This window comes from Chenopodium quinoa, unplaced genomic scaffold, assembly GCF_001683475.1.
Source record: "Chenopodium quinoa cultivar QQ74 unplaced genomic scaffold, ASM168347v1, whole genome shotgun sequence".
Lineage (NCBI taxonomy): Eukaryota > Viridiplantae > Streptophyta > Magnoliopsida > Caryophyllales > Amaranthaceae > Chenopodium > Chenopodium quinoa.
In genome coordinates, this window is record NW_018745000.1 from 7,987,995 (window position 1) to 8,003,291 (window position 15,297).

General features: G+C 34.1%; 1 protein-coding gene across 1 annotated transcript; it reads left to right on the plus strand.

The window, feature by feature from the left end:
* The first annotated feature begins 5,655 nt into the window (after positions 1–5,655).
* LOC110707578 (bidirectional sugar transporter SWEET4) lies at positions 5,656–13,986 on the plus strand. Its single transcript, XM_021885605.1, has 6 exons — positions 5,656–5,906; positions 7,480–7,516; positions 7,787–8,003; positions 9,507–9,668; positions 11,407–11,526; positions 13,653–13,986. Exons 1-6 carry the CDS (start codon positions 5,861–5,863, stop codon positions 13,794–13,796), a joined length of 726 nt encoding a protein of 241 aa, XP_021741297.1. The 5' UTR covers positions 5,656–5,860; the 3' UTR covers positions 13,797–13,986.
* Positions 13,987–15,297: the final 1,311 nt, after the last annotated feature.

The following is a 15,297-nucleotide window of genomic DNA, read 5'->3' on the forward strand; positions in this document are numbered from 1 at the left end:
GGTTGGGTGGCCAATGTACGTTTCTCAAAGATAGACTAAGGCCATAGGCGGAGAGAAACGCTGCGTCCTTAAGCCAGTCTTGATGGGGTACCCAATTTTGGTATGATTATTTACATGCCATCATCCAGAGGCATGGTGGCCGTCTTAAAAAATTTCGGCTCTAGTATCTGAGCCCAACCCTTTTCAGGGACATGTGGCATGGCGCACTTCTTCCCCAATAGATCCAGTTTTTTGTTATATCAGCGGATTAAATGATTTTGAAGTCTTCTGGGAGAGGAGACTTGATAGAACTTGCTCTTCCGGTAGCTCCATTTTGATGGCTTGTTAAGCGTCATCAAATACTCTGGATGTGTGGTTAAAGTATACAACGCCCTAAAGCCGCCTGGGGCACGGCTTAGATAATGCATGTGAGCAAACGCCTCCCAGCCGGGCTCTATGTTTTGCAGCTCACAGGCGGCAATACAGCTAAGGATGTCACCCATGAATTAGGGGTGAGCTGCCATACGCCTAAGTTATAGCCCCTTAATATGGCTTTTATTCCTTTATGGAGGAGGAACCGGAGGCTGGCTTTGAATGCCGCCTCATAGCAGCCGAAATAGTTACTAGCATGGTCAATGTCATCCTCCCAAGCGAATGTGGCCTCTGCAGGCAACACGATTATTTCCCAGCCATCCCTTATGGGACGTCTATCTACAAAGGTTTGAAAGCCCGTCTCCAAGGCAGCCCTATCCCTGGTAGACATATGGGTCTCAAGAGGGTTGCCCCTATCCGGCCACGAGGCCGCCTCATCTTCCTCACTGTCGGCATCCGCCTGCAGTGAACTCGACTCAGAGCTAGATTAAATGGCCTCTTCGCCGTCTCCATGGTCAGATTCTTCCAAGATGTTATCATTCGGGGTGTTTGGTGCACCCGGAGGATGGTCATGTCCCTCCTTAGCCGGCGCATCAGATGCGCCGTCTTCCCTATAATCAGGTTCTGGTGTCGTCCACATCGTCCAAGCCATAGTGTCCTACATAGATACAAAGACGGTCAGATTCGGGGAAGAGTAGGGGTGGACCAAAAACCCAGAGACGACACCCCCAGTCCTAGACTCAGTCATACCTAGAGATCGGCTGACTACTGTCCTAGGCTGTGCCGTGTGTGTTGTTGGTGAATCCATTTATTCAATGCAATATAAACAAACGGTAAACAGCTTGAAAGAGCTGAGAAGGGGAAGGACGGTTACCTTGATGAAGATTGCTGGAACAAAGGGGTCTCAAGCGTTGACCGCCTATGTCAAACAAAGATAGTAGAAGGAAATTTTTGTTCAAAGAATCTCAAGCGGTTATAAGAGTCTCTCTATCTAGAATTCCTTTCTTTCTCTTTCTAGACTTTATGAAATGGGTCAAATATGAAGGAGGGGGAAGGGGTAAAATGCCATTAATAGAGGGGTAAAACCGGGGGTACTCCCGTAATTTCACTAGAAGGTGAACAGCTAAAAACCGTTCACCAATGAAAGTGTGACAAATGTCACAAGCGCCACATGGCATACTGCGTGACCCCTGTGAGGGGAAAATGTTTTGGGTAAAGATACCCAGGCCACGTGGCCCAATCAGAATGGGACACGTTCATTTATTACACATAACCAATTCTCTCAAAAATAGAGAAATCCTCAAATCTCAAAATCTGAGAAGATCCACTTTTACTTTCTGCACTTTTACATCACTCCAACCACTTTCTAACTTGATCGTCGGAGGCGGAACTCTGAACACTCGAAACTTCCGTTGTTTTGTAGGTACAACCGGCGTGAAATCAATCTTGGTGACGTAACTCTCCGAGGGCCACAAAAAACCCCCAAAACATAAAACACGACTGCAGATTCTACAATTGAAGCCGAATAATTGGCAGCTTCAGAAGCAGTTAAGGAGGCAGTTTGGATACGTTAGTTCGTTGGTGAACTTGGTGTTGTCCCCTAAATAAAGGGACCAATACACTTCTATTGTGATAATAATGGGGCTATTGCTCAGGCTAGAGAGCCAAGGGAGCATCAAAAAGTCAAACATGTCATGAGGCGATTTCACATGATAAGGGAATGGAAGTCCGAGGGTGAAATCAGAATTTGCAAGATTGTAACAGACGACAATGTAGCCAATCCACTCACTAAACATTTGCCTCAAGTGAAACACAACAAGCACGTTGAGGCAATGGGAATTAGGCATATTGGAGATTGTCTTTGATTTCCTATTTTTGTGTTTTAATTAAGTTGTGGAGATCTTAATGTAAAACACTATGTTGAACCATTCATTTATAGAGTAATTTATTTTTTCTGAAAATTATTATTCCATTTCTATTTAATTATGGTTTAGAATTAACTAATGAGTCCATTCGATTTGAGAATATTCAAAATAGGGTATAAAGACAATCTCTTAGATAAAGAAACATCTATTAAGTGAACGTTGAATATCATATCGAAATTATCCCTAATCGAGGTCATTTGAAAGTTGGACGACTAACGACCGCGTGAGATTAGTGTGTTGTATGATTTATAGCACCGTTTCTTGTGCAACAAGGACAAGAATGTCATAAATCATTTACACAAATATTGGTTTGGAGCTATATCGAATCGATCTATGAGAATACTTTAAGAGATTTGTCGTCATAAGTGTATTACTCATTATGGCTATCGAAACCTCTTTCCTCAACGATGAGTATTATAAGTTCTCTTGTTTAAGTACTAGTCTGTTTTAATGTTGTCAAACGTCTGCCGTATAAGGGGATTATAAAGGCAACACTCGGGCGGCTAGGGCCTCTTAGTAAAGGAAGCTGACAATGCAAGATTGGGAATGTCCCCTATTAACAGTAGGGAACATGTCTTTGTTGTTTACAAGGCCTTTTGAAGAGCAAGACTGTGAAAATGCATAGCCGTGCTCAGATGGATTTTAGAAATCATCTCCTTATTGACAGTCAAACTCGGAAATCGAGAAACACTTTTGGACGTAATAAGGATGACGAAAAATATTACCTTATAGTTCATGAAGAGACATTAAGTGACATAGGAAACAGGCTATACACAAACAGCACACTTATCCAAAATGACAAGTGGGAGATTGAAAGGAATGGTGTCCTTTGAACAAGTGTATTATTTCGATAGAGCGTTCAGAATTAATTAGGAAAGCATACTACCGTGAAGGAAATAGAGCAGCACAATATGTTGCGTCTTTTGGCTATTCTACTCCGACGCATCAAGATATTGACCCTTTCTTAGATAGCAAGTTTTCTTATTTTCTTTTACTCGACAAATTAGGTTACGGTCTTGTGAGAAGACGTTCCTAATTTCCTATCGTACCTTTCGTTCTTTCAAAAAAATAAAAATTCATCGTAAAAGATTGACTAAGCTAATTGAAAAAGCTCCTGCATTTTGAAAAAGAGTTTATTTTGTGAAATAAGATCTTTAAATAAGCTTCCTTCCAAACACCTTGAATTAGCTTATTTAATAGTCAATAAGCTAATATTTGTCAAATAAGCTTAATTTTGCTCATATAAGCTAGTTACCTAACAATGCCATAGGTCTTGTTCGATAAAGAGCTTTTAGCTTTTGCGTTTGACCATTATGAAAAAGTTAATTTGAGTGTATGGTAGATAGCTTATTGAAAGAGTTTTTTTGGCTCAAAAAACTCATTTTAATAGGAGATTTTTAAATTTGACTCATTGAACATTTAGCTTTTTAGTTATTCATACACTTAAACAACTCTCAATTGACAGCTATATACCATATACTTTTATACAACCAGCATTATAATCAGTTCGCCAAAATAGCTAATATCTCCATGTAGTCAAACCAATTAATACATCAAGGTATATCAATCAACTACCAGCTACCAAATAGTATATGAGTTTATTTATATTTCCCCTAATTATTAGTTGCAATATGTCTACTTTTCATGATTGTTATTGCACATACAAAGAACTTCAACCATTAATATTATATTGTAAGTATAAACGAGAAAATTAATGTTAAAAAAATACTTTGATTATATGTAACTAAGACAAATCTCTTAAAATATTTGTCTTAAATATGAATTATCATAGTTAATTGAATCAACAAAAATTTGTAAATAGTGCATAAAATAGAAGTGTTGCAATGAAATAAAATTAACGAAAGCAAGTATAAATTACAACCAAGCAAGGGGTTTGGATCCACTCATATATAATGTGGCTGAGCTCATAAAAGATATGGATAGCTCAACCTGGAGCCTAGCTAGCATATATGTTCAATAGCTAACTTGTTGGTCGACATGAAAAACAAATACACATAGGACATATCTCGTGTTTGTGGCAAGTAGTTATATCTCTTGATTTGATTGGTTGACAAAAAATTGAATTCTCGTGAATGGGGAAGAGGGGAGTTGGTACTGTGGGGAAGATAGGCTATATATTATTTCATTTTCCGTGCAAAATTTAGGCTCTGTTTATTTTAGCGGAAAATAATTATTGGAATATAATTTTTCATGGGAAATAATTTTCAAGAAAAAATATAATTGTAAAATTAATCTTCTGTTGATTGTTTCCTTACAAGAAAAAATATAGAGGAAGTGAAAAATAAAGAGTAGAAGGGAGGAGATGGAGTAGAGGAGAGGAGAGGTAAGGCGTAAGGAAAAACATGTGACATGCCTTCCTTTTAAAATTTAAATATTTTTCACTCTTGGAAGACTATTTTACACATTTGGGAAAAATTATTTTTCATTCTTTACTAACCAATGGAAATGGAGAAAATCAATTTCTTAGAAAATGTTTTCCGTAAAAAAAAAAAAACGGAAAAAATCTGATGAAGTAGTCTTTCTTCATCCATATATTTTAAACCCTTTTTTTGACAAGAAGAAAAGGGATTTTATTGATAAAATATAGCCAAACGACACTTATATATAATTTCAAAGAAATTAAGAATTCCAACACAAGTACACTCCTTAAAACTAAGTACATCGTAGAAGATTTAATTAACAATCACCTTAATAAAAAAAAACTTCATCTAAATCAATACAATATGTGAGTTCGTACTGATTCGGCTTAAAATCCAATTATGCGTAGTTGTTTGAGTGAAAATACTCATGTGGTCCTCCAAATTCTTGTAGAGATTATGAAATCCTAAATCTTTAATTCTCTCCATACAAACATAAAAATAAAATAAATTCAAGAGAAAAATCATGTTCTCATGGATGAGATCTATTATTAAAAGCAATTAAAAGGTTTTCGAGGCTTACCACCGGTAAAAACACCAGTGAAAGCCCCTATAAAGATTCACAACTAAGACCAAGAGGAAAATATATGGTAGAGATGGAGAGAAAAGGAAGAAGAGAGAAGAGAGAAGGAAAACCTTCAAAAAAAATTGAAAAAACCTAGCAATGGAGGTTAGGAAAACCTTCCCAAGGTAGAAATCCTAGAGGGAACCAAAAATACCCTCCTAATAAGAAGAAAACCTAAAAGGAACTTAATCCAACCCTTTTTTTTTTCAACCAAACAACTAGTCAATATATTCGGTTCTAAAATACTATACATCTTTAATTTTTGTTGCCAAACAAACACACGCCATTTAGGTTCAAAAAGAAAATTGAAGACAGATCAAACTAGTACCTTGTATAAAGGTAGGAGCACTAACCATAGTGTGCACCAAACTTTATTTCCTTATGGATGCTATTACTTGTAAAGTTATGCTTATCTATTTTTTGCAATTGAACTTGCTCATTTCATCTTATATAAATATATATAAATTTCTAGCATAACCGTTATTGAGTTCTACCACTATCATTTTCCTTCACAATCTATAATTCTCTCTTACTTTCTATCTTCACTTCCTTTTCCCTCTTTTCTTTCTTTGTCTTGCAAGATGAAGCACTCTCTACTCATCTCAAGGAACGTTGTAGGTGTTATTGGTAACGTTCATCAACCTCATATATGTCTTACTAGAAGTTTATCTATTTATTTAGCTTTGTTCAACTTCTAAATATTAAAGTAGTTTGCCTTTAAATTGTTTATATCTAATTTGAAGGATTCGTTTACCAACATATAGATAAATACTATATCTGTTTCACAGTGATATTAACATTATTTGTCTTTTTAAACAATTTATAAATATGATTTATTATTTTTTTGTCATGTCTTCTTTACTATCTTACTCCTCTTGGCCCATGAGTTTCACACCTTTGCACTCACTTTCTTTTACTTTATCTAGCTTTTCTCATATTCACTAACCTTTTTACACCATGTTTCTTACCACATCCATCACCTACAATTCTTTTTATAAGACCATGATTGTAAGACTCACTATGTTTTGTCTAATGTTTGTGCACATACTAAATGTTAAAGTCATTGCATGATGTGAAACGAAGGTAGTGTGTTAAAATGAAAAATGAGGAAAGACAATAAAAAGTTGCTATGTCACCAACATGTGTACCTGCAAAGTTCGTCCCTTATATTTATGCAATGGCCTAGAAAGCTAAGACAGTCTTTGTTTATATTCCAGGATTTAATATAGGGAGTTTTTGGGATGTGTACATGGGCCACGTAATACCTTATTATTAGTTATTTTCTCATTTTCTTATTTATTTTTATTACGTTCATATTTTATATCGAATGAAATTTTTTTGGAATTTTGGGAATAAATTATGTAATTGATTAGTTGTTTGGTTGACATAAAAAGTTAATGTAAAGAAGTAAGAATTTATACAACTTTAAACTTTCCACGAAAATTGGAATATAATAATAACTAGGTTAAAATCCTGTGCAATGCACGATTGTTAAATATTTTTTACAATAATATTATAAAATATAAAGTATATAAAAGATATTCAAAAATATTTCATTTGGGTATATATGGAATATGATAGTCAAAGTGGAAAGAAAATACATAAATGTATAAATAGTTACTTAATGATTTTGCAAAAAAAAAAAAAAAATTAAAGCAAAAAAGGCGGGAAAATTTTTCACAAGGTAATGACAAGTGTCATGGAAAGATTTGCTTATAGGTTAATTGATAGATTTATACAACTTTGAACTTTTCCAAAAAAAATGGAATAATATATAGCTTATGATACCACGAACGACAGAGGAACTAATTCCCTTAGCTATTGTGGAGAATAAAAATTTTCATCGAATATATATCCTACAGTTTATGAAAACAATTGGAATTAAAATTCTATTTAAACCTTATTATCATACAAAACTTTGATTATGGAACAAATATATGGATTTTCATAAAGCTTTTCTATATAATGATATGAAAATATAATTATTTAGAAACGCATAACAAAATTATGAATTGATTAGTGTAATTTTGTTAATTTTCAATTTTGACTCTTCCTAACTAATATAGGTAGCGGTAAGAGTTGAAAATGGATTTGTATATGTTTGACTATACAATAAGAATGATTGTTTACTTCTTTTTCTAAATTAATACGAAATATTTGTTTCTTTGACATGGATTTTTATCTTATTTACATATGCCAGGAAATGTTATTTCCGTCTTCCTCTTTGCCTCACCAACGTAAGTTTTGTTTTCACCTACAACCCAATTCCTAAAATGACAATATCATCACAAATTGAACAACTTTTTTTCGTTGAACAATATGTACAAGATTATTACTACCTCTATATTTTTTTAGTGGCAATAAAAAAGTATTATTTGTGAGATAAAAAATTTATTTGTTACAACTAAACAGATTCAGTTGTATTATTATTATTATTATTATTATTATTATTATTATTATTATTATTGTTGTTTAAGTTTTAGGTTACTTTGATTTATTATGATCAGGCCAACATTTATACAAATATACAAGAAAAAATCGGTGGAGCAATATAAGCCAGACCCATACTTAGCCACAACAATGAATTGCATGTTATGGGTGTTTTATGGAATGCCATTTGTCCATCCAAAAAGCCTTCTTGTTGTTACAACTAATGGCATTGGCCTTGCTCTTGAGATCATCTTCCTTCTTGTTTTCTTCATCTATGCAGATAAGCATAATCGGGTAAGTCTATCTCAACACTTATGTACGCTTGTATTTGTATGTATCGTCTACCTGCACACTCACACACGTGTCACATGTCACGACGCGACACCAATGCTTCCCACATTACACTTCCCACATTACACGTACCCGTGTTTGTAGGACAACACCGGCCTTAACACCTTATGGACGATTACATGGTGATGGTGTGTGCATTCACACACATGCCCATGTATGTGACATAATATCACTGTGTCTGTGGGACAATACTGACCTTAGCACCTCATGTACAATTGCACGTAAGTTGTGTTGCACGTGTCTACAAGAGCATCATGCTTATTGATGATGTTGGGTATTTTATACTCTCTCCGCCTTTTATATTTGCAACATATGATAATAAAGGTCTTACATAAACTGGTATATAGTGCAAATAAAAACGGATAGAGGGGGATTATAATGTAGTGAAACTCTCAACTTTATTAACCTGATATCAAATTTTTACTTTAGCTCTAAGTTAATTTAAATATTTTTGCGAAGTATTATTTTCGTTTAGATTTTATGAGAGCATTCTTTACAAAAACGGCCTTCTACAAAGCTCTTTAAGCAACAACTAATGGGTAGAATGTTTTTTTGTGAATAATTTTATCTTTTAGCAAAAAGTCATCTTATGGCAAGATTGAACATTTGACACTTGTGCCACCACATTTTTGACCATGCAATATATTGTAGCTAGCCAAGTTTAGTAACTTCACTCGTGCAATTATAATTATGAAATGGAAAGTCATAGCCTACCAAATTATCAATTATAATTATATGTTTGGTATATGAAAGTGACATAACGGTCTGGATTTATAAAAATAATGCACTGCAATGATTAATGTTTCCCTATTTTAAATTAGTTGACATATTTAGACTTTTGACATTAATTATGAATTTTACTTTTATCGGCTTTTGTAACACAAAGTTATGTAGGATCTCGTTAAATTATTTACAATGTTTAATATTAAAATATCAGTTTATTATATAAATTTTATTTATGAATAATTAAAAAAAATTTACGATTGAAAACGTACATTAACAAACGTGATAAAAAAAATTAATAATAATAATAAGGAAACTAATTGCGTAGGCCTAACAATATCACAATCCGAAATTGTATATGCAATATTTTGTAACATTTCAGATAGCCACCACTTTATTCGTGATTGTTTTTGGTTTTGACTATTTAAAATTATCATGATTTTAATAGTTTGATAAATTTTTTTATTCATTATATGATACGTACTGTATAAGATTTGAAAAAAATAAAATAAAATAAAATCAGAAAACTACAGTGATATCATACAAGCCTTTAATTTATAAATTTTAGTTTTATTGTTCTTATTACGAAAATGGTCCAAGTTAAGCAAGTAGTAAATGTTTCTAAATGAAATTTATATAAATTGTCATCTAATTAAATTGATGATATATATAGTTAATTCTTAATCTCATTAACATATTCTATATTTCATGACTAAATTTCAGTTGAAGGTTCTCAGATGGATTGCAGTGGAATTAACTCTAATGGCAGCTGTGATTATAATCACAATGTTATGTTTCCATACAACACAAAAGAGGACTTTCTTCGTGGGGATTCTTTGTGTGATATTTTGTTTGGGAATGTATGTTTCACCCCTCACAATTATGGTATGTCCAATTACTTTGGCCACATGAAACTTTGGATTTATTTACTCTTTTTTAATTCAATTCCTATGTGTTTAGAGCTTTGGTCGCTTGGCCTTGGCGCACTCAGCATGTGTTTTTTACTTATTTAATTTTTTTTAAATGTAAAGAGAGTCTTAAGGGTGGTGACGTATTCGATCCTCCGTAGCAATGATTGGAAGGAGACAAGAATCTAACTAGTCAGGGTTGAACTTCAAATCCGAATTAGCCCATAGGTTGAATCGGGTGAATCACAAAAAACAAAAACACTTTCAAAACTTTAACCAACTAATTTATTTGACATCTACATTCGTAGTATTTATTGTAGTCACAAATTCTTATATGTAGCTAGCCACACCGTGTGGCTAGCCATTATAGGGGCTACTACTTCGTTAGTGTAATAGGGGTTACTTAGTAAGTGTTAAATGAGTTACTTCGTCAATGTTATAGGATTACTTAGTCACAGTTATTGGATTACTCAGTCATTGTTATAGGGGTTACTCGATCAATATCATACGGGTTACTTAGTCAGTTTATAAAAGTTACTTTGTTTTTTTATACGTGGCCATACACAAGACGGGTTGTATTTTAATTAATTAATAAATAAATTAGCAAGCTTACCTGATGAATGAGAAGGGCGGTTGGGTCGCGGACTAAACTCAGGAGCTTAAAAGTTGGCCCAAGTCCACAAATATGAACATTGGGCTCTGAATATGGGGCCTGTGCTGAGGATCAAGATGCGCGGAGCCATAGATAAATTAACCGACACATAGAGTTTTAGATAAATTAACCGACACATAGTAGGATAGTTGGGGTGTTAAAAAATTAAGAAAACGTTTTGCGTGAGACCGACTCAGGGTGAATCCTTTTGACATTAATAATCTAATATCTGACATTAATAATCTATTATCTAACATGAGAAATCTAATATCTAACAGGAGAAATCTAATATCTGACATCAATACTTTAATATTTAACATTAATAATCTAATATCTAACAATAGTAATCTAACATAGGAATCTAATATCTGACAATAGTAATCTAATATATGACATGAGTATAGTAGATTATTAATATCAGATATATTAGACTCACCGTGAGTCCGACTCACCCCATTGTTTTTCGTAACAATAAAATAGAAAATATATTGGGGTTAAAAAAATTTTGACAGAATTAATTAAAAAGTATTAGTGAGTTTGAATGAGATAATGATCCTATAATATTAAAATGAGGTAGTTTGCCAAAAAAAAAAAAAAAAAAAAAAAAAAAAACATTAAAAAAAAAATGGGAGTGTTTAGTATGAAAACACTTAAATAAAAAACAGAGGGAGTGCTATGCTTTAGAATTTTAGATACTATTTGTGTATATACTGCACATAATGCAATACATATATAGTACTCTTTTCGTCCCTAATATTTGCTCCATTTAACTTTAATTATCGTGATCTCCAAGACGTGTCATAAAACTATTTTATCTTCATTTTCATACGTGTAAATTAAAAGTTATAAAAATTAGATATTAATAAAATATATAATGAGATGAATCAAAGAAGATTATACATGAGTATATGATCTCTTATAGATTAAGAATATATTATGATCAAAGAATTTAAAATTTGTCTCATATTTATATAATGGGGCAAAAAAAATAGGGACATAGAAAGTACGTATAAGAGATAAAAGTCTTGGAAGTAACCACCAAATGACTAATTATTTTGGACAGGGCAAAGTGTTTAAGACGAAAAGCGTGGAATACATGCCGTTTTGGCTTTCAGTTGGCAATTTTGCAAATGGTGTTATATGGACAATTTATGCGTTTCTTCCACTTGATCAATGGATCCTTGTAAGTCATTCATACCTTCCCTTTTATATATTTTTGTTTTTTTTTTCATGAATAGAAAATTAAAATGACTTATGTAGTAATAATTTCTTTTTTGAAACATATGTAGTAATAATTTTTAAATGAATATTATTAGTATATCTTTGTACTTATTAGTACTTAGTAGTATAATACTTCGTCGAAATACTTGTTGTTGGGTTTCGTAATACCAACATTACGCGGAATGAAACCCTCCCAAAATCCGCATACAAATTAAAGTAACTAAACATGCATATTAATTAACAATCACATAATTAATTAACAAAGAGAGAAAGAAAAACGATCATACCCTTGATGCGTGCTTCGCTCCTTTTAGAGCTCGAACTTGGAAGCGTAAAGCTCCGCAAATGCGCAAGCCTCCAACGGCTCTTACCCTCGAGACCCGAACCGAACGACCCCTACCCCGAAGCTTAGTTGGGGCTTGACCAAAAGAACTTAGAGTATTAGAACAAAGGTTTTCTCTTCTTGGAGATCCCTTAAAGTTCACAACTCAAGTGTCCCTTCCCAATGCCAAATGATTGGTATTTATAGGGAAGGGAGCCCTTGAATTCCAATCTCTCATCAATGTGGGAGAGTTGGTAAAATGCATTTTATTCAATTTAATTTAATTCAAAAATCAAATTGAAATGCGAATGAATCAACAAACGACAAGTGTCAAGAGGTGAGCAAGGGGTTAAGTGAGGACCACAAAGGGGGGACCACCCTCCCCTTACTCCCCAAGCAAACCCACACACACAAGCTCCCACACGCACAAGCTCCCATACGCAAGTGTTGTGGCTAGGCATTGGCGCAAGGCTTGGCTGGCTGCCAGCCTTGCTATGCGGCACAACCAGCCAGCCAACGCACAGGCCAGCTTGCGTGCTGGCCCTCGTGTTGGGTGGCTTAGCACGCTAGCTAGGCGTTGCTTCCCCATGAGCAAGCTGCTGCCACGCCCCTTGCTAACCCAGCCATGCTATCGCTGCGTGCTGGCGCTAGTTTGCGTGCGACCAAGCGCACCAGCCCCGCAAGCATGCTCGGCCAGCAAGCCTAACACACACATGCATGCTTGACTTGCCGCACACCCATGCATTGCGGTTGGTGCACTATGCTAGCCTAGCCTTCGCATGGCGCTAGGCCAATGCAAAGCTGCGGCTTAGCTTAAACTTGTCGTTTGCTTGATTTCTCGTCTCGTAGAATCATAAATTCGACTCGACTTACGACGCTCGGTTTCGACGCTCTAAGCTCGATATCTGACGTCTTTGCTCGTAATACTCTAATGACTCATTTAATCATTCGGATTAATTTGTCGTTTCAGTTCGGTTACTCGATTGGGTGTGACCCAAAGGGTTCAGTCAAGATTAAGATGTAATATCAATTATGCATTAATAATACTGATCAGAAGCGGCCTCCAGCTAGGCATTCCGATCACTTGACCACACTGAATAATTAGCTTTCCAATAATTCCGAACCCTCTATCGAAATAATACACTTGTTCGAAAGACACCATTCCTTTCACTTGTGAGAAATTCTCAAAATTAATATTAAATATTAGGCCATAATGTTCTATTCACAATTAAAAAAAAAAAAATCCCCAAATCAATTCATTAAAAATAAGTTTTCTACTTTAAAACATTTTTGTCAAGTAAAAATTTGTAAATACAAAGAAGAAATATAATATGAAGTAGAAAGTTAGTATAATTAATTTTAGTTTAGTAAGTTTAGTTCAATATAATTTTATTTCAGCTAAAATAAGATTAAGAGAACATACCTTAATACTTTCCTTTCATCAAATTAGGAAACAAACCCAAGATTATTTTATTTTATTTTATTCTTTTTTTATTTTGAGGAATGGAAACAAAGCGAAGTTAGTTAACTGGTAGTGATACCAAACAAGCCTTTAATAAATTTACATTATATTCATTAATGTTGGAATTGTGTTTTCCCTTACAAAATAAATTTGAAAAATACAACTTTATGTAAGAACTAAGAACTTTGTATTATATTTTAGCAAGTCAAAAATTTTCTCTAGCTAATTTATCTGCATTATTAATCATTGTCATTATATTTCCGGTTATTGTTATTGTGATTGGAATCGTAATCTTGTATTGTAGATCCCAAACGGTCTTGGAGCAATATCGGGTGCTGCTCAACTAATTCTGTATGCATGTTATTACAAAACTACTAAACAAGCAAATGATGACAAGAAGCCAAATCAAGTCATTCAAATGTCTTCCCATGACAATTTATCAGCTTGAATTCATACATGTTTCATTCCTTGTACCATATTTAGTCATTGTCCAGGCCAGGCCAACAGATACATAGAAACATTTGAATCCACTTTGATACTGTTACATGTGTAAGTGTGAGTTTTCACTGAGCTACTTATTAATAAACTACAAGCTAGCTTCATATGGAATAATAAATTCCCTAGACATTCATGTTTTAGAGGTTGTCCCCGTTAATATCACATATTAACACGAGTTGTTAATATAGTGGCAATATGGAAAATAAATGCCATGGTTTTAGTATTTTATTCATTTAATAAAACAACGCTAACGTGTACCCCGTTCCACTGCTAAGTTATGCTAATTCTGTAAAGTGACTACACTTACAGTAGAGTTAACGTCGTTACCTTTTTTTCTCTGGCAAACTTAAGGAGGAGAGAGAAACCATCAATTCAGCCAAAGAAAACAATAATTAATAATCCTACGAAATTATCCGCGGGTCCATCGAAAACAAAATTTAACAACTAATCTGGATCCCGTTACCGCTGATTGTATGGTCTGTCGGGGTTCCATAAATCATAGGTTGGTAATCGAATTATCGATTCCGAAAGCGAAGATCAATAACCTTGCCCCTTTGACAATGAAGGTACGAAAGAGAAGATCCACGCACCTGCTCTCCTTCACAAGCATTCTCTGATTCTCTCCTCTGCTCATTAACTTTCACCGTCAAGCTTGATGACCCACCCCATACTCAAACAACAAGGTCGTAGTCCCATACACTATCATTTTCGGCGGCTTCGCCACGAAATTAAAAGAAACCCGTAAGAAAAATGGAGAAATTAGGGGTATGGTAAACCCCAAAAGGGTAGGTGTTTCACTCCCGTACTGTTTTCTCCATTGAAGATGAGATTTTTAATGAGCTTTTCCATCTCGATTAACGTTAGCTTTGTTAAATAAAGTTCTTTCTCGTCAACGAGAAACTGAATGAAGAAGACGAAAGTTAACTTCCTCGTCAACGAGAAAACGGTGTAAGCTGGGTGTAGCAAACTGGATATTCAGTGGTCCTGCATTTCTTTCCAGACTTACCCCCAGATATTCAGTGCTAAAAGACGTAGACACCCCTATATTAACAAGTTGTTAATATAGAATATCAATTTGGAATTTCTCAGTGTTTTATACTTTGTTATTGTATCTTTTTCTCTAGAATTGAAGGGGAATTAAAGCATGAAATTAAACTAACAATATTTTGGATAGTAAGATTGAAGGCAAAAGAGGGGGGAAGGGTAGAGGCCGGGGGAAGGTAGGGATTTATTTTTGCCACCAGTTACTAAATGCAGGTTATAAAAAAGTTAGTTTTTTTTTTTTTTTTTTTTTTTTTTTTTTTTTTTTTGAAGGGAGGAGTTACTTAGTATTTAAAATAAATTGATGCTATGAAATTATCATGTTTGTTACATTTTAATAATATGTTATTTTCACTTTAACTATAGGTTCTTTACATCTCTATAATATGTTCTTTTCACTTTAACTATAT

Coding starts and splice junctions, on each gene's coding strand:
- LOC110707578 (XM_021885605.1), top strand. CDS start 5,861: ATGAAGCACTCTCTACTCATCTCAAGGAACGTTGTAGGTGTTATTG. Junction 8,004..9,506: donor ATGCAGATAAGCATAATCGG/GTAAGTCTATCT, acceptor ACTAAATTTCAG/TTGAAGGTTCTCAGATGGAT. Junction 11,527..13,652: donor CACTTGATCAATGGATCCTT/GTAAGTCATTCA, acceptor CTTGTATTGTAG/ATCCCAAACGGTCTTGGAGC.